Below are 19,912 nucleotides of genomic sequence, written 5' to 3'. Positions count from 1 at the left end.
TTTTGCTATGTCTTCCTTTTCTCCAGGACACATTACTAAAAAAAGAGATGAGTTACACCAACGTTCTCATCCAGAGATTCAAACCTGAACAGTGGCACAAACCTATGGAGTGAGACCTTGGTTCTGGAAATCAGCAATGGCAAATTATATTTGCATAGTGCTCTCCACGATTAATAACATACTTCCTCATCTAAAATTTTATTTCTTTCCCCAGTAATCCCCTGATGTGGGCAGGGAGGTCCTGTGAGTTGTGCAGGAAAGCTATGGTGCCAGGACTAGAAACAAGGCTTCCTGGTTCTCAGTCCAATGCCCTTCCCATTTCTTCTCTGACACCTCTGGTTTCACACCTGGAGAGGCAATAAAACATGGGTTCTCCTCCATACCTGTGCAGGGCTCTTCTATCATAGGAAAGACACAAGAAGGGTGATTTGGGCTAATTCTCTTCGATACTTATGCTGGCACCTATTTCAAACTCTCATGATCTTGTACTTCCTTCCTCTGTTATCTATTCTGATATCTTCTAAAGCAGAGTAAACGTTTTCTGACTGTAGAACATAATCCCTGAGTAAGAGGAGGTTAATCCATCATTTCATTTAATCCATAGAACAATAGACACATTTACTGTGTCACAGTAAGATATAAAGTCTAATGTGAAAACAGAATCATGTAACCCTAGTGGGGAAGCAAGAATACATTAGCATTCATCTCCAATCCCGACTCATCCCAGAAGTTCCAGAGTTATCTAAAGGCACAGTGGAAGGAGCCTCTTCACACTCAGGCAGGGGAGATTAAGGCAACTAACCTGGCTGCAGGAGATGAAGCTATTCTCTGACATTCCCTTGAAGCATCAAAGGCAAACTCTGTGCAGAGTCAGCTAATAATTTGTGCTGAGATTTCCAAAGAGAGGTATTGGATTCCCAAGCAGGTGTTGAACACTTGAGAGTCTGAGTGGGAAGGCAGCCATCACCTGGAACAGGAGACCATAGGGTTAGGGTTCAGGGCAAGGCCCTGTGGGAATAAAAAAATCCAGTGAGTTCCACCACTCAAATTTAGCAAATAAAAATACAGAGCAACTAGTTAAAATTAAACTAGTTAAGTTTCAAGTTAACAGTGAAATGATTTTTTAGTATAAGTATGTGTCATAATATATATATATGCAATTCAAATTTGACTGGGCATCCTGTATTTTTTTTGTGGCAATGCTAACAGGGACAAAACTTGTCAGAGCTTAAGATGGCATTTCTGTTTTCCCTGCTTCCACTTAAGGCCTCTTGTTTTTGCTATCTTCTTCCCTATCATTACCCTGAGGTTCTGTTCATAAGGTAAGAAGAGGAGGTGGGTTCTAGTTCCAAAATGATATTACTTTACATCTGTAATATTATTCCCAATTTGCGTAATTAAAGTTTACAATCATCCAGACCCTATCCACAATAGAGATGATTTCCTTTTTTTAAACATAAAATGGCATTTTATAGATAAGAGTAGTAAATGATTTTCTCTTCAAAGAGTTTTTTCATAATTTGGCAATGTTCATTTCTTAAAATATGTGAAGAAGATGCTTTAGAAAATTAATTGTGAACATCTACAGGAACTTGTTCTTCATACAACATTCTTTATTTAAAATATAAAACCAAGAATTAAACATTGAGTCTACTTGTAGTGGTTGTCATGGTGAAATATTTTGTCTAAATCAGATAAAATATTGAAAATATACAATTTGGTTTCTTTCTTCCCACTCAGGTCCTGCACCCTTCTTAATTTTCTCCCATGGAATCAGTATCTTTAGGATTGACCTGGAAGGCACTAATCATGAGCAATTGGTGGCAGATGCTGGTGTATCAGTGATCATGGATTTTCATTATAATAAAGAAAGAATCTATTGGGTAGATCCAGAAAGACAACTTTTGCAAAGAGTTTTTCTGAATGGGACAAGGCAAGAGGTAATGTACACCCTCAAAGTATTTAGGGGACTTTTATATAGGCTGACAAACACAATATCAATAATTTGTAATGTATAGATGAACAAAAATTACATTCCAATTCAAATGGAATGTAATTGTAGATTCGTAAATATTTGTTTAACTTGCATCTGTGGCATGTTACTGGATGAACTCATACATGTGGCACTGGTATTCAGAAGGCCCCAAAAGGAGTCAGGATGTTAACAGAATTTTGAAAACATGTAAGTTTACTAAGTCAGATCACCACTTTATGGTTAAAACAGATTATTAGCATGATTATTTTTGGCTCCAGTGATTCTCAGCTGAGGGCAATTTTGTCCCTTGGGGGATATTTGGCAATGTCCAGGAACATTTTTGGTTTTCACGCCTGGATTGGGAAGGAGAGAAAATGCGCTACTAGCATCTAGTGAGCAGAGGCCAGGGATGCTACTAATCACCCTAAATTATACAGGATGGCCCCCATGATAAAGCATTATGTGGCCTAAAATGTCAATTGTGCTGAGTTTGGGGATCCTGTTTCATCTAAAATGTCTGTCATGGGTTTTATCTCCTGATATTTAGGAGAAAATCTTTTTGATTCTTAAGGTGTTTTCACACTGGAAAAAAAAAAAACAATAAAGCAGGTGTTATACATAAAGTATTTTGGTTCAAGGAGATACAAAAGATCTTTCCTCTTTCTCTATAACTGGTAGAACCCTTACATGAGTCCCAGGAGGAATGTTCTCTGGATTCCTGAGAGATGGATTATGGAGACAAGTAACTGGAGAAAACTTAAGCATTTATCCCCACACAAATTGCCCACTGTTTTGTTTTTCTTCAAACCAAACCTTTCTCCCTCCAGTTATTCTTAAAAGCTTCAATTAAGTGCTAATCTCTTTAGTCACATTTCTGATACTCATTAATGTCACCTTTAACAAGGATGGCTACTCATTTTCCAGCCATCCACAGAATTGTTTCAAAAATCTTGAGTCTCAAAGTCTGGAGGGGTTTCTGTCATGGAATAGGAAAAAAAGTTAAACACTTGTGAACTTGTGTCAAGTCATTAGAAAAGGACTGACCTAATGCCTAAAATCCATCATTGTATCCCCTCCTTTGGGTTAAAACATTGTTTACAAAGGACACCTGCTAAAATACCATTTGCCTGGGTTAGTTAATATATTAGAAATTGGTTAAATGGATTGGCTATATTACTTTGTATGAGGTATAGGAATAGTGCCAGCTGGTGAGACTGACCTCTGCCCAATCTGAGTTCCATGATGTCACGTTGGTAGCTAGAAATCAGCTATGGTGGGAATATTTACAATAAGGGAGGGCAGGAATATTTTATAAACCAAGAAAATCTGCAACCACACAGGTTAGGTTGTCTCTCCACCTCCCACCCTCCACCACCCAAGAAGACTGACCAGTTTACCTGCACACACTGGAATTAGGAGATAAAAAAAACCAAGGTTTTTGTTTGGTCATATTATCTTAAGGGAGCAGGGAACACTACCCAAGAAGCATAAAAAGAAACCCTGCTCTTTGGGCCATAGGGTTATAGTGGAGGGCATTGAGGACCTGTAGAAAAGGTGGGGCCTGATAGAAGAGGAGAGCAGCCAGGAAAGTGGGGCTCTAATGAGAAATTCATTTATTTTAGAGCTCTATGCACAAATGTCAAGGGCTTCTTGCCAGATTTTGGCAAAGCTTAGGCTTGGGTTCAGGTGGGAATATGGACCATTCCATTAGCAAATGGACAAACTGTCTTTAAGATAACATGGAAATTTCACTGTTATTACAGTTGAAATTATTAATACATTATGGCTGATTGCTTAATTTCAATATGCGTAGGATAATTTTCCACCTTAAAGTCAATATATAAATACTGTGCCCAGAAATATTCGTGTGGGAGGGTTAACATTGCTCTATCAAAACAATGGCACCATATCTGTGACTGTTTTATGACTTAAATAGTTTTATGAATGCACAAACATGACAAGTACTTAAAAGAATAGACTTTTATGTATAAAGATAAGAACAATGTTTATGTGAATGAGAAAGTATTAATATTTTGAAATTTGATTTTGCAGAGAGTATGCAATATAGAGAAAAATGTTTCAGGAATGGCAATAAATTGGATAAATGAAGAGCTTATTTGGTCAAATCAACAGGAAGGAATCATCACAGTAACAGATATGAAAGGAAACAATTCGCGAGTTCTCTTAAGCGCCTTAAACTATCCTGCAAATGTAGCAATTGATCCAATAGAAAGGTAACTGCTGTTTTCAGACATTGAAATATATATCAAAATCTGATTATAATTCACAGAATTATAACATTTTTAACTCAGAAGGACCTTCTCACTGAGAAGGTTGCCTGGGCTTGAACCAAGGCAGGTGTCCCTCTGCAAATGGTGCTCCGATTACCATGATTTCTTGCCAGAGAAGCATAGTTCCTTTTTAATTTGAAATCACACAGAATTCCCATAGCAGGGCAATAAATATTTGTTGAATTGGAATTTCATTCAAAATAGTCAAACTCATCCTGTGCAGACATCCAAGGACTGCTGAAACACCAAGAGTTGGCCATTTCAGTGACTTTGCCTTCAATTATGTGTCTGTGTAATGTGTTTGCTCTCAGGTTTATATTTTGGTCTTCAGAGGTGGCAGTGGCTGGCAGCCTTCACAGAGCAGATCTCAATGGTGTGGAAGAGAAGATTCTTTTACAGACATCAGAAAGGATAACAGCTGTGTCATTGGATGTGCTTGATAAACAGCTTTTTTGGATTCAGTACAGCAGAGATGGAAGCAATTCTCATATTTATTCCTGTAATTATGATGGAGGTTCTGTCCATCTTAGCAAACATCTTACACAGTAAGTTTTGGTTTTGGTGTAAAATAAAGCAATCTCCATTTGAGGTTTGTCTGGCTAAACTGGTGGAGTGGTTTAGCACAGACTGGGAAGTCCAAAAGACTTGAGTACAAGCCCTAGATTTACCATTTATTGGACAAGTGATTTGGGGATGGTTACATGACTTCTACTTAGTTTCCAATTTTTTTTAAAAAAAGATTTTATTTGTTTATTAGAGAGAGAGAGCACAAGTGGGAGGGGGAAAGGGCAGAGGGAGTGGGAGAAGCAGACTCCCCACTAAGCAGGGAGCCTGATGCAGGTATTGATCCCAGGACCCTGAGATCATGACCCAAGCCTAAGGCAGATATTTAACAGACTGAGCCACCTCAGTTTCCTTTAATGTGGGGATAATAATAGTAGCTACTTCTTGGGGTTATTGTGAAACTTAAGTAAAATTAATTAAGAAATGCAAATAAAAATAATTAACAGTTTTGGCATCTGGAAGTTCTCACATGTTGGTTATAGGTTTTAGTTATCTTTTTGGAATTACTATGTCCTATATGTGTAAATCAAAGTTCATCTGATTTGCTATCTTGCCTGTAACTGACTCTCCAACTTGTGGTAAGAGGCAGAAATTAGTCAAGTGTGAAATGGATTCAAGCAGAATCCACTCTCAGAGTATTCCTATTTTCTTCCCTATTTTATTTTCATTACACTTAAATGTTGATTAGGAAAGAATGAGACAATGAACCTGAAGCCAAAAATTATATCCCATTAATTCAGATTATGAATACATAAGTAAAATTTTAAACTTAACATCTGCTTCTAAACCTGAATTAAAATTCAGTCAATTAATTGAAATGGAGTGAAATGTTAATAAGCCTGGGAGGAAATGTTCTGCTATTCTTTATGTTTTTTTCTGTTGTTTTTCAGGCATAATTTTTTTGCAATGTCCCTTTTTGGGAATCAGATCTTCTATTCAACATGGAAAAAGAAGACAATTTGGATAGCTAACAAACACAGTGGGAAGGATATGGTTAGAATTAACCTAGATTCATCATTTGTACCACCTGGTGGAATCAAAGTAGTGCATCCACTCTTACAGCCCCAGGCAGAGAGTGGCACTTGGGCACCTGGTGAGTCATCTTTGACCTTGAACAGGGTCTAGCACTTCATCCCCACTGGTCCACCTGCTCAAACCACGAACTCATGAACCATCCTTGATTTCTCCCACTGCCTCAGCCCCAATTTTCAATCTCCTACCAAATCCTTTCCATTCTATCTCCTAAATACATCTCTCCTCTATTGCCACTACTGTAGTTCAACAACCAGCATTTCTTGCCTGGCCTTCATAGTAGCCACTCAACTAATCTTTCCGGGGTTTTTTCCTCTCGCCTTTAAATAGTTAATCTGATCCATTAACTCCCTGGTTTAAAATCCTTCAAAAGCTTCCCTTTGCATTTAGATTAAAATGTAACATTTTACTGGGCCTAAGATTATTTGATGAAACTAATCTAACATTCCACCCTCTCCCTGGGCCAGAATCTGACTCAAGTCTTCCCATAATTGATCAAACATGCCTTCCCCTTTGTGCCTTTAGGCTTTTGTAGTCATTGCTTTCTCTGCCTAGATTTCTCTTCTGAAGTTCTGAGCTTAATAAAGTATTATGTCCTCTGAGCTTAATTAAGTATTATGTCCTTCTATTATGATTGGAAGCCTTCTCTGGTCATCCAATCAAGAGGAGGTAAGGAGGCTTACCTCTCACCTCCAATTTTTTTCTCTGTACACCCTTCATTGAACTCATCCCAAGGTGTAATTACATATTATTTTGCTTTCTTTTTTATGTTCTCTCCCACTTTATTATAAATGCCATGCAGGCAGGAACCATGCCTGTTTGATTGTTTGTTTGTTTAAAGCTCCCTATATTCAGTGGTTACTGATTTATTTATAAACGAAGAATTTTAGATAACATTAGTAAAATGAATGGTTTGACTGAATCCAGTCATAGCCCCAAATTTCTACTTTCAAATGTAGTGTTTGTTTGAATTGTTTAGCATCTACTTTTTTCTAGGTAGGCTCTTCCGTATGGTTTACAAACCACACAAATGATGTTACACTAAGATTTGCTGTATGTAAAAAAGGCTAGCTTCAAGCAGGATTTGACATACATTCAATCTAATCCCCAATTAGCCAGAAGAGGTTCTGAAGCAGAATTCTTGTTTTCTTTCTATCTGTTGGATGCCACTAGGATTTGGTAGTAGTGTGGGAAATAGTGGGGACTGTGAGTCCCTGCCACAGTTGGTAGATGAATGTATTCATTTCTGCCCTAGACAGAATTACTGATGAGAGCTGATCAGGAGGATGGGCAGGAGGTTGCTGAAGGGAGGTGAGAATCTAGGGGAACTGACATCAGTATTTCTTATATGGTCAAGGAGGTAACTAATAGCATGAGTGCTTTTTAACTGATTTCTTTAAAGACTTTGGTAGAAACCATAATTTAATTTGTGTAATTACTTTTGAGTGATGAGGAACTTCCAAGGATAAAATAAATCCACGAGATGAGTGTTTATTCAGATAAACAAGGTGTTTATTCTTTGAGAACTGATTTACTTGAATTTATAAAACAGAAGTTGTGGGAAATAATTTGACTGTGGACTGGAGCAGAACAGTAAGTAACAACCTGGTGGCAGTGTTGTGGCTGAGATGGTTGACCGTATTCCATGCAGGAAGGCGGCAAATTCTGCCAAATTCCTCCCATGGGGAATTTTGGCTCAAGCTGTCTTCACATGTGACTCATTGTCCAAGTGGTGATGACTCACCACAAAATTAGAACCAACCACTACTGTGAATAAGTAATCATTGAGTCTCATTAGTAATTGTTATAGACATGTCCATCACTATCTCTTACATTTGTGTATAACCTCATGCTTCCCAAATTCTTTTTGTGAGCATTATCCTATTGGTTTGTCCTGGTAACCTTATGAAACAGAAAGGTGAGAAATTACCGTACTCATTTCATAATTGAGAAATCTGAAGCCTAGAGAAGAAGTTGAGTGAGTTTTCCAAGATTACACAGATTACTAATGATGGGTTTTGGGAGAAAAAAATCCCTGTGAGAAGTTGGTCAGTTTATTGTTCTTTCTATCATAAATACTTTAGTTCTTCAGAATCTTCCACAATTGCTCAGGTTTTTTGATAGAGAGGTCAAATACAAACATTGAAAGCATGAATTCTAGAAGAAAATCTATAGTGATTCATTAAAGAACAGTTTTAAACAACCTGGAAAATCACAGAATTGGGTTGGGAAATCACTGCCAGCTGGAGAGCTACAGGCAGACCTGAAATGTGGAAGGCAGTTGGTATTGGAGTTATGGCTCCAGTTAGTGACCAAAGAACGTGCTTCACATATACTTTAAGTGCAAAGGACTTTTGATTTCAAAAGCACTGTTACTTTAGCCATCATTAAATAGGTTTAAATTATTTTAGTGCTTGGTAGAGCAGGAATTCTTTAGGTGGGATTTAGGGACTGTGAATCTCTTGATTGGATGGGTTAGACGAAAATATGCAGTTGTCCCTCCTTAGGAAGGTGGTATAGAGCTGTCACCAGGTTCTCCAAGTGCCTTCATATTTAAGGACCTACTACTTCTAGAGGCTAGCTAGTTCCTCCTGGATAGTGAGCTTACAACTTCAGCTCCTCTGGAGAGGATGGTGGTAGTATTTTGGTTTGAAAGGCATTTAGTAGTGAAATTACTTCAATGGGGAGATGACTGAGAAAAATCATATAACCTAGTTGGTATTATTTTTTACATAAAATTTAAGTGTTTGTACGCATAATGGTATCAATAAACTTACTTCATGCAAAATACCTTAAGTATCATTTATCAAAGCATGTTCTACAAAACACTAGTTCTATGGGATTTAATGGCATTATTGGCGGGGAGCAAAAAAATTTCAGGATCAAATAATTTAGAAAGGCTGGGTTAAATAAAATTAAACAAGGGGTCTTTTTCCCAAGGGACTTCTCAGAACCACTCATATGGTTAAGTGCATTGTTAGTCTCTAAAGCTCATACAACCTATAGCATTTTCCTAATTCATTTTCTATGCAGCAGCCCACTTGACTCTTGAATCTATTATTTCTAACCCAGACCTCTTTCTTGAGATCTAGACCAATTAACAAAGAGAGAGACTGAGGCACAGTGAGAGTTAAGCAGCAGAGACAATTGATTTATTCATTTCCTATGAATGTGAGCAGCCCCAGTGAACGCTAGGGCAAGGGTGGGATTTACAAAAGCAAAGCCACAGAACTTCATTCACAAAGAAGACTCCAGCAATTTCTCACTTTAAAATAATCCTTGCTTTGTTGATGCGGATTGGCTGGTTACAGAGGAGCTGGCTGCCACCAGGGGCTGAGCCCCATGTCCATGCAGGAGAGCCACGGTTTCACCATCAAGGCTGGTTTTCTGATACTTCTGACCAGTTTCCTGAGTGGTCACTCAGGTCCCTCAACTGGGCCACACCTGCTTGCTGTCTGCACCCTCCAGGCTCAGGGTCCTGCAGTGGGCACATGGAAAATTTCCTTATCAAGCCCATAGATTTCCATGCCTTTGGAGCATTTCTACTTGGATTTCTTGCAAGTGCTTCAGGTACAAAGGAAATAATTGACCTGCCAATATCCCTATCTCAGTGAGTGGCCTCTCATGTCCATCTCCCAAGGCAGAAATTTGGGTGTGACCCTTTCCTCTCTCTTTCCCCACTCCCACCTCATGAAATTACCTCCAGCCCCCAACAATTCCCCAGCCTGCCATCTAACCACTAGTGCCCTATTTGGCAGCAATCCATCCCTAATGTCTGCTTAATCAGTATCCCTGCCTCCTTTCTCCAGGCTGCAGCATAACCCTTCAGAAATGAGAGCCCAATCATGCTAGTCCTTGGTTAAAACCAATCAACAATTCTGTTGCCCGTAATGAAAATCCGGTCTATTTACCCTGTTCACAGTTGTTCACAGAACGTTCTCAGCTGAACCTCTCACACCTCTCACCATTGTCTGCATTACATTCTGTGCTGCAGCCATGATCAGAGATTTCAGTTCCTCCCACAAGATGTGCTTGCTCTCCCGACCTCCCCCCCCCGCCCCCCAGGCTTCTCAGCATGTTCCAAAACGTGCTTTCTCTGCCCTGGCTCACTCTCCTGGTCCTCTGAGAAGTAGCTCCAGCGTTACCTCTTTTAGAAGCGACTTCCCTGCCCCACTCATGGTGAACCTTGGTTAGCTTTTCTCAGAATAACACATTTCCCTGACTTGGGACTTACTGTTTGTCTTCCTAAACTTCCTTACTCCTATGAGGACAGGAGGACACCTCTCCCTTGTACTCTCAGTGCCTAGAGGACATTTTATAAATAATAGTTGGGAAAAAAAAAAAAAGAAAGAAATTGCAAGAAGCCCAGAGATATGCTCAAAGTGTTTTGTATAGCCTCTTCCACAATCGAAAATAAAAGAATAATCACCCTTTATCACTCTCCCCCCCTAAATAATATCCTAACAAACAAGTTTTTAAAAGGTTATTATTCTAAGTACATGTTGTCTTCCTTAAGTGTTGTAAGCACCCCCCTTCCCTTGATCTGACACAGTCTGCTCCCTTTGATATGACTAAATCAGTTTTCTCACTTAACTCTCACTATGCCTCAGTGTATTTTTCTTTTTTCTTTGGATCATCCTTAGAAATAACAGAAATTGTCATAATTATAGAGTGTGTAAAGAATTATCTGCCCTGGCTTTCCCTATATCACTCCATTTAATTTTCACAACAATCCTATAAACTAGGTATGATTATTACTCCCATTTTATAGATTAAAAAGCTGAGTTGCAGAAATGTCATAATATCTTTGTTCAAGGGCACCCTGTGGGGGAATTGGGATTTGAACCTAGGCAGAGTGACACCAAGCTGCTTCCCCAATCACATGAAAGAAATTCAGCAATATTTTACATAATAGCAATAATAATTACTATTCTCTCTCTCATTTTGTGTCTTAGATTTTGCCTTATTTGTTTGGGGGAAAACCTGTAATTTGACGTATTCTTATCTATCCATGGCCTTCTGGTGGTTAAATGCTTTGGTATGCATAGGTCATGGGGTCAGAAGCTATTTCTCTCTCTTTCTTGCTCTCTCTCTCTCTCTCTCTCTCACACACACACACACACACACACACACCTCTCCTCTGACTGTCACAGAATTGATCTCCCATTTTTGGTGGCATGATTAAGCTTATTAGGCAATAGTACTTTCCTGGCTGGCCCAACACCTACACATATTGAATCTCAGAGCCAGTGTGGGAACTCCTTTGTATGCAATGTTAATGACCTTATTTCAGACTCAACTTCTGGGGATTTTTGCAACTAGTTTTACTGTTCATAGATTTTATTTTGTAAAAGTGCCAAATATTTTTGCTTTCTTTTGTATTCTTCCTCCCTCCCTTCCTTCCTTCCTTCCTTCCTTCCTTCCTTCCTTCCTTCCTTCCTTCCTTTTAAAGACTTCATTTATTTATTCATGAGAGACACACGGAGAGAGGCAGAGACATGGGCAGAGGGAGAAGCAGGCTCCTCACAGGGAGCCCAATGTGGGACTCCATCTCCAGACCCCCAGATCCTGGGATCATGCCCTGAGCAAAAGGCAGACACTCAGCCACTGAGCAACCCAGGTGTCCTTCTGTATTCTTTAAATGTAGATTCTAATTTTATGTGGTATACATTTTGTTTATGCATTCATCTGTCCATGGGTATGTGGGTTACTTCCATGTTTCAGCTATTGTGAATAATACTGCAATGAACATGGGCGTACGAATATCTCGTCAAGACTCTCCTTTTGATTCTTTCGGATATATATATGCAGAAGTAAATTGCTGGATCATATGATATTTCCATTTTTAATTTTTTGAGGAACCACCATACTATATTCCATGCAGTGGCTATACCATATTATATTTCCACCAACACTTATTTTCTGTTTTCATGTAATTTTGAATGATCAGTTCAAACATCCAAATCTGTTATTTTTCATAGAAATCTTAGTAAAATGTGGATGACTATATCTTCCTAACATTATTTATAGATGGTTATTGATATTTTGTTAATAACTAGGGTCACACAAAGATAAATGTCAGTGGGACAATCATCAGACTGGTTTGAGGCAAAGCTGGGTTTTTTTTTTTAAGATTTTATTTATTTATTTGAGAGAGGGAGAGAGAAAGAGAAGGGGAGAGAGAGGGGGTGGGGAGAGAGAGCATTACCAGAGGAAGGAGCAGAGGGAGAGGGAGAAGCAGACTCCCCACTGAGCCCGGAGCTTGATGCAGGGCTCCATCCCAGGACCTTGAGATCATTACCTGAGCCAAGGCAGATGCATAACTAACTGAACCATCCAGGTGTTCCCACAGCTGGGTTTTAAATGCAGGTTTGCCCTGATACCAAATTTTTGCCCCTTGAAATAAATGTCTTTTAAGTACTTGGAATGGTTCTCTATTATTATTCTGTTTTCTTTCTTGCTATTGGCTCTCATTTTTTGCTGAGTTCCACAAGCCTAACCATGGACTCTGTTTATTTTCTAATCTGAAGCATTTCTTTGCCATTTATTTGTTGAAGAAACAAGAATATTTGTCCTGTATAATTTTCCACACTTTGGACTTTGCAGATTATAACCCCATGGTGTCATTTAACATGATTCCATATTTCCTATAAACAGATAGTTTTGGCCTAGAAGGCTGATCAGATTCAGATTTTTTTGTAAGATCACTTAAAGGTGGTACTGTATGCTTTCTATTAATCACACCAGGGAGCATGCAGTGGCTAATTCTAGTTCTTACTGTGATGTTCAAGATTTGTCAGCAGTTTAGGTGTTGCCAAAGTGGTCCATCCATTGTAAAGTTTCCCATCAGCCTTCCACATAATAGTTTTAGAAGCTATTGATTATCATTGCCTAGAGCCATTTTTTTCATTAGAGTTTCAAAGAGGTGACACTCTAATTCTATCACTGCTTATGCATTTGTTAGCTGAAGGAGTTTTCTACTTCAGCTATGATTTCCATGGGGAGGATCTTTTATAGGAAAAGTAAATTAAATGTTTGATTCTTTCCCTTATCTGTTTTCAGATAAAGGGTATCTTTTTAAGCAGCTTGATAAACTCATAGATTTTAAAAAAATATTTGACATGTTTCATTCACTACAGTTATTATCATTTGACTCTCAATTGTACCATTTTTCTCCAGGAGGAGCCCTGAATTGAGGCTTCTAGTCTTTGTGGGAGAGAAGACCAATAGGGATCTCAGCTGCCCTCTCCCAGTAGCTGTCTCTGGCAGTCTGGAAAGCTGGGCTGAGGCTACCTCTGGGCTCACTGGGATCATGTAGTCACTTGTACCAATGGGGAATGCAATGGAGATGGGTGGTGACAATGAGAGTGGCATGAACACCTCACATCTCCATCTTTATGCTATGGGCTGGTCATAATCACACTTGTAAGAAGTGGGTACAAAATAAGAAAAGACTGACTGGGCCCACGGGGCTCATCTGAGAGTAAAAAGCATGTATTTTTTTAACTGCTCAGAGGCTGTTGATTTGTTTACTTTCTGATTCTTAGAGGGGTTTAGATGGATAAGGATCCAAAGTACCTGAATTCTGGCTAAGTAGGGTTTGTTTTCATTGCACTTAGGAATTCCAAGAGACTATTCTTGTATTGTTTTCCTTGTTATTTTCTATGAACAAAGAAGAATAAACCTACATTATACAGTCTGGGAAGTTTTTTGAGAAAATTGAAGAAGTCATTTATTCAGGGAACTCATTGATGAGGAAGACAATAAATAAATGAAACAAAAATATAACTAGTTTCTTATAGAAAACAGATATAAGGGCAGCCTGGGTAGCTCAGTGGTTTAGTGCCAACTTCAGCCCAGGGCATGATTCTGGAGACCCAGGATTGAGTCCGAAGTCGGGTTCCCTGCATGGAGCCTGCTTCTCTCTCTGCCTGTGTCTCTGCCTCTCTCTCTCTCTGTGTGTGTGTGTGTGTGTGTGTGTGTGTGTGTGTGTGTGTGTCTCTCGTGAATAAATAAATAAAACCTTAAAAAAAGAAAACAGATATAATATTGTATATGTAATATTCATTTTTCTTTAAAAATTTATAGTTGCATGTATGTACATACATACAAGTATACATATATAATGCACACACAAGTGTCTGTCTATCTTTCTATGTATCTAGAGATGGGATCTATAACCAGAAGATTTGAGCTTGACTTTCAGGTTTACCCCTTATTACTTAAGATACGGTTTCTTAATAAAATGAAAGATAACATGTGCTCTGCATAGCTCAAGGGCTTGTCATGAAAATTAAATGAGATCATGTAAATGCTTTATAAAATGTTATTTGAATTTTTATTGTATATATTAAATACTGAAGGTGCTAATATTGCTGTATAAGACTGGTTAAAGTAAATAGGTTTAAATGGAAGAGACTAGAAAGGCTTTGTTGATGAGCGAGTCTTATACTGAATTTGAGGGAAGATGATCAGTAGATGGGGAATCCCATCTGCATTGTTTCAGAAGTGGGCCAGGGTAAAGTCTATAGATTTTCTTGGTGCAGAAAAGCTCATGAAAGCCTGTGTGTTAGGCAGGCAGTTATTGAAGGTGCAGTTGGTGGTGGACATTAACTCCATGATTAGGAGCTTTAATTTGATCTCAGAGGTAATTAAGCCGCACTGCTGAGCTCTGGGAAGGGGTGTTATCTGAGGTCAGCAGCAGCGGTTTGAGTGCTAGCTTTGGCCTAATTTGAAGCTAAAGAACAGCAGAGATTAAAGAGATTAAACAAAAATATAGCCTTCAATCCTCTATGTTTTGCCACTTCCTAAAATGACCTTTTAAAGTGTTTAGTGCCTGAACTCAGGTTGCATTCTTAGCCTAACCATTTAGAGGAGAATGGTGATTGTTTTGTTGCCCATCTTCATCGTTAAAGAGTGAGATATATTGCTAATGAGTACCAGTCAAACCATCAGCAGCATGGTAGCATGGAAGGGGTACTGGGCTAGCATAGTCTATCTGAGTTCTAACCCTCAGGTTGACTGGAAATTCAAGGAGGAACTAAAGGTTCCTCCTTGCAAGTGACATGATCACAGTTTTTTTTTGTGCATTAATTTTATGTTTGTAGCACACCTGAGTTGTGAAAGGGCACCATGCTGTGTGCTTTCTGGGCTATAAAATGTGAATGAGATACATGAGATGGTGATGATGATGATGATGATGATGATGATGATGATAATGATGATAAGAGCACAGGTAAGCATAGGAGAGAGGAAGGAGAAAAGTACAAAAGAGGGATAAATAATAGTGGATCTAGATAAGAACAGAGTATTTCCTGTATCCTGGACACAGTTGTTTTTCTTCACTAAGCAGTTTGAATCCCTATTAACACATTATAAGCAGTAATTAAGGTTTGAGACTCCTTAGAGGAATTTACCACAAACATCTGATTCTGTATAGAACCATAAAAATGTTTTTAAGTAAGGGAACTCAGAATATTTATTCTAACACTTTTATTTCATTGATTAGGAAACCAAGGTGAAAGAGATAATGATCAATGTAAAGGCAGAACCAGAAAACTTGGTTTTCCTAGTCCTTAATCCAATACTCACCTATCATACTGGGTTTGGCAAGATTTTTTTAAGGGATATTTTTAAGAAGCCTAATTCCTCAATTTTTTATTACCTTAGGAAAGCGGTAACACTTTGGCGCCTTTAAAAGGCCGAATCAGAGGATTGGCTCTTCACCTAGTAGGGTGCTGCTGCATTCACAAATCATTTAATAAAGCCAGTTAGATCTTCAAATTAAAAAAGAAAGGCCAAGTCAGACATTTCTGTATTTTTATTGTTGTTATTCCCTTTCAAACTTTATAAAAATTAAAGTTCAAAACGATGCATGTCTTTTTTTTTTTTTAGCAATTCAAAGCGGGTGCATTTTGTCTCCTATTTTTAGTCATTTACTTTTAAAATTTGGATCATTTTATTTTTTCGTTTTACTTAGTTAAAATTTTAACATCTGAAGCATGTAGGAATCTGAAAGCAATGTAGCTATACATGTGTGATTGGTGTAAAAACCACAGACAAGAAACAAAATGTTTGGAATCAATATCCAAGAAACTTAGTGTAGATCTGAACTGATTCAGTACATAATAATGCAACAGTATTGAATAATTGGAAAGATTGCTTTTGTATTTAATTCTTTCATGACATCTGAATAAACAAGTTTAAAAGAACTAAGTTCATAACAGACTTGCTAAAGGGAGGTGTTCATAACTGTAGGGAGGTTGGCATGTTTCATCAATACATTAGGCAGGTGTTTCTCAAAGTGTGCTATGAAGACTCTTGACAACAGAATCACTCAAATTTAGTTGAAAATGCAGATTCCTGAGCCTTTTTCTTGATTCACCAAATCAGGATCTCTAAAGGGTAAAATGCCAGGTAGTCTCAATGCACACTGGGGACATTTTCAAGAGGGCAAGAATATGTTTTTACTGTGTCATGGTGTTCCTGGTCAAGAAGAGTGTTTAGTGACTTGAACTAGAAGGAAATTGGTAGAGTTAGAGTGAGGAGACATCTTTATTAAGTATATAAGCAGAGACCAGAGGAACAGTCTTACTTGGAGAATGGTCTCAATTTCTTGCACTGGTGAGCTCAGGCTCTCGCTGATTTGGTCCCTGTGTCATTCACAGCAAGACTGTTTTTAGCAGTCCTTCCTTTGGGTCCTTGACACTTCTCATTATTCACAGGCTGTCAGTGATCACATCTCTGCCAGGGCTCCAGATCATGACCCTGGTCTTCTTCCTTTGCTATCACCTCTTGCCAGAGTTCTGGCCTCCATATCTACTTGGATCCTGAAATCTTCCCTTAGACTCAAGTTTAACTTTGTATTTCCCAGAATATTTTTACAAAGGTCCTGTCATTGTTAAAACTGGCAAAAAGTAAGATGGAGCAAAATTTGAACAGGGGTATATCTGTTACTAGTTTGTCTCTTGATCTTGGCTCTGAAAATCAAAGGTACAAAGTTGGCCATTTGTTGTTCCATATATTTGGCTAATTCAGCCCAAGCACATACCCCACTAAGCAGATTTTACTATTTACCATGGGTTATTTTGTAAAACATGGAATACTGGCAGCAATAAACTCAGAAATTTGGGGATAAGGCATATGGCAGTGGCATATTTTAAGTCTGAAAGATGTTGTTCTTTAAATAAAGATCCTAAAAAAAGCCTAAAAACATATATATATATATACATATATATATATATGTATATATATATATATATCTCAAACTTATAACTATTATACTTAAAAAAGATGTTCTTAGGATTAAAGCTTTTTTTCTTAAACAGATATTTCATTTTCAGAATTTTTGTTTATATGCTTTATTATATTCTTTTTATAAAAGTAAACCAGAATGAGTGAAATAAAGGGGATTAAGAGTACAGTTATCTTTCTCTAAAAAAAGATTTTATTTATTTATGAATTTATTTGTTCATGAGAGACACAGAAAGAGAGGCAGAGACAGGCAGAAGGAGAAGCAGGCTCCCCATGGGGAGCCCTATGTAGGACTCGATCCCAGGACCCCAAGATCACGACCTGAACCAAAGGCAGACGCTCAGGTGCCCCAAGAGTACACTTACTTTGATGAACACTGAGAAATGTATAAAATTATATATGTATAAATATAAACATATATTAAAAAGTAAAGCAGAGGGGTGTCTGGATGGTGCAGCTGGTTAAGCACTGTCTCTTGGTTTCTGCTCAGGTGGTAGGCTCAGGTCATGATCTCAGGGTCATGAGACTCAGTTGGGCAAGGGGTTCAGGCTCAGTGCCAAACTGCTTAAGACTCTCTCTCCCTTTCCCCCTCCCCTGTGTTCTCACGGTCTCTCTCTCTCAAATAAATAAAGAAATCTTAAAAAAAAAAAAAAAAGTGAAGCAGAATGAAAAAGCTAGTAAGATGTGTTTAGTGTTTGTAATCCAAGGAATGAAATCTCCAGCTAATTAGGATGTCCAATCCCAAGTACTTTGGTAGGAATAACACAATTAGAGAAATAAGTGGGCTGCCTCTCTGAATGCCTCAGAATCCAGGCTAATACCGTTTGGCTCCTGAGCAGTGCCACCACTGTGAAAGACAACACCCCTGCTCTTGTCACAGGGAAATTAGACTTCTAAACACCACAAAGGATCAAGGAGTGTCCCTGTCAAAATGCATCCCCACTCCAAATAAACCATCTTCTCTTTCATTTATTTTTTTTTTCCCATCTTCTCTTTTAGATCAGAAACTCTGCAAATGGAAGCAAGGTAACTGCAGAGGCAGCACGTGTGGTCAAGATTCAAAGCCCTATTCATGCACGTGTGCAGAGGGATATACTTTAAGCCAAGATGGAAAATACTGTGAAGGTAATGTGCAGGGTAGCTACCTAAAAGCAAGGACAGCCCACCTGAGCCAGTGGCTGGTCTTTGGTGGGTCATCTAGAGCCTCAAAGCAAAACCAATTTGAGGTTTTCCCCCTTTTTCTCCAGAAAAATGATTTTATTTTTTCTTCCATTAAAGTTTTTGTAACAACTTTCAGATCTTTATGCGTCATGTTCCTAGATCAAATACTCCCAGAGGCTACTCAGAACTTAATATAAGGCAGGGATTCTCTGAGTGGACTCCGTGGACCTCTGTGGGTTTGACAGTGTGCAAAAATGTCAGTATTTTCAAATTGTTTAAGGTAGTACGGTTCCATGACTATCATTAGATCCTCAAAGAGGGACTTCCATACCACATCCCATAACGTTCTGGTAGGAATTTTGGGAAACTGTGCACTGAGACTGTTTATCTGGGGTTTCTCCTATTTTGAAGCTTCAGGTCCGGTTCAGTGAACCCAGGAGAAATACTGTATCCTTTCTCCTGGAAAGTCCAGTGAGTTACTAATTAAGAGCATCCAGTGACTGTAGCACTCATTCAGTAGAATTAGTTGGGGTGAGATGTCGGGTAAAGCTGACATTTAAGTATAAGTTAAGTATATGGCTTCTGCTCACCTGGGACTAGTGGGGGAGAGCCATTGCATAGAACATAGGCCTGAAATCTGGGTTTCTGCCGGAGTGAATCTGCTGGGGAATGTTCCTATATTCAAGTGAAGGGCTCCTGTCAGCCCTGAGAGTGCTGAAGAGCAGAGCAGGGGATGTCATATCCTGATCAAGGACTTTCAAGAGTCCCTGACATCAATGGCTACATTTTTCATGGGAAATTGTACTACTTTTTCCTGAAGGCAATTTTAGTATGAAAATACAGATTTATTTGAAAGCATAAACTGTGACAATAAAAATGACTTTCGTGACAATGAACTGACTTTTTTCATTATTTGCCAGGGTAGCAAAAACTGTCTTAGGGCAGCCCAGGTGGCTCAGTGGTTTAGCACCACCTTCAGCCCAGGATCCTGGAGACCTGGGACCGAGTCCCACGTCGGGCTCCCTGCGTGGAGCCTGCTTCTCCCCCTGCCTGTGTCTCTGCCTCTCTCTCTGTGTCTCTAATGAATAAATAAATAAAATCTTTTAAAAAACCAGACTTTCCATTCTCAGTTATAGCAAATACAAGTGTGAGATATTATACTTTGTGCTTATTAGTAATATTACAATTTATTTAAAAAATAACCATTTATGTTTTACTGTCGTCATTGTATAGATGTCAATGAATGTGCCTTTTGGAATCATGGCTGTACTCTTGGGTGTGAAAACATCCCTGGATCTTATTATTGCACATGCCCTGTAGGATTTATTCTGCTTCCTGATGGGAAACGGTGTCATCGTAAGTATTTATCGCATTATTTTCTTTCATTTTCAGTGATGTTTCTAAGGTAGCTATGATCTGGGTTGGTGGTCCTTGATCAGCAGTATGCATCAGAATTATCTTGGTATTTTATAATGTACATGAATGACGAGACCCCAGATTTATTAAATTAAAACCTCTAAGGTTGGGAAACGTATATAAATCTCTCTCTATATATATATATTTCTTGTTTCTTTATCCATATTTTACTGTGTATCTTTGAAAGATAAGCATGTAAAAACTCAATCATGATACTTTA

General features: G+C 38.5%; 1 protein-coding gene across 3 annotated transcripts in view; it reads left to right on the top strand.

Moving 5' to 3' along the window:
* EGF (epidermal growth factor) overlaps positions 1 to 19,912 on the top strand; it is a 93,910-nt gene that overhangs the window by 24,586 nt on the left and 49,412 nt on the right. For all 3 annotated transcript variants that reach the window (XM_026017614.2, XM_072755482.1, XM_026017613.2), the window contains exons 2-7: positions 1,741 to 1,940; positions 4,028 to 4,209; positions 4,578 to 4,811; positions 5,721 to 5,923; positions 18,115 to 18,240; positions 19,510 to 19,632. In XM_026017614.2, the coding sequence (XP_025873399.2) occupies positions 1,741 to 1,940; positions 4,028 to 4,209; positions 4,578 to 4,811; positions 5,721 to 5,923; positions 18,115 to 18,240; positions 19,510 to 19,632 (1,068 nt within the window). The remainder of the gene's footprint in view (positions 1 to 1,740; positions 1,941 to 4,027; positions 4,210 to 4,577; positions 4,812 to 5,720; positions 5,924 to 18,114; positions 18,241 to 19,509; positions 19,633 to 19,912) is intronic.

The sequence above is a fragment of the Vulpes vulpes genome, chromosome 4 (assembly GCF_048418805.1).
Source record: "Vulpes vulpes isolate BD-2025 chromosome 4, VulVul3, whole genome shotgun sequence".
NCBI classification, from domain to species: Eukaryota; Metazoa; Chordata; class Mammalia; order Carnivora; family Canidae; genus Vulpes; species Vulpes vulpes.
The sequence above is the reverse complement of the archived record's forward strand: the minus strand, read 5'-3'. Positions and strand labels throughout refer to the sequence as shown.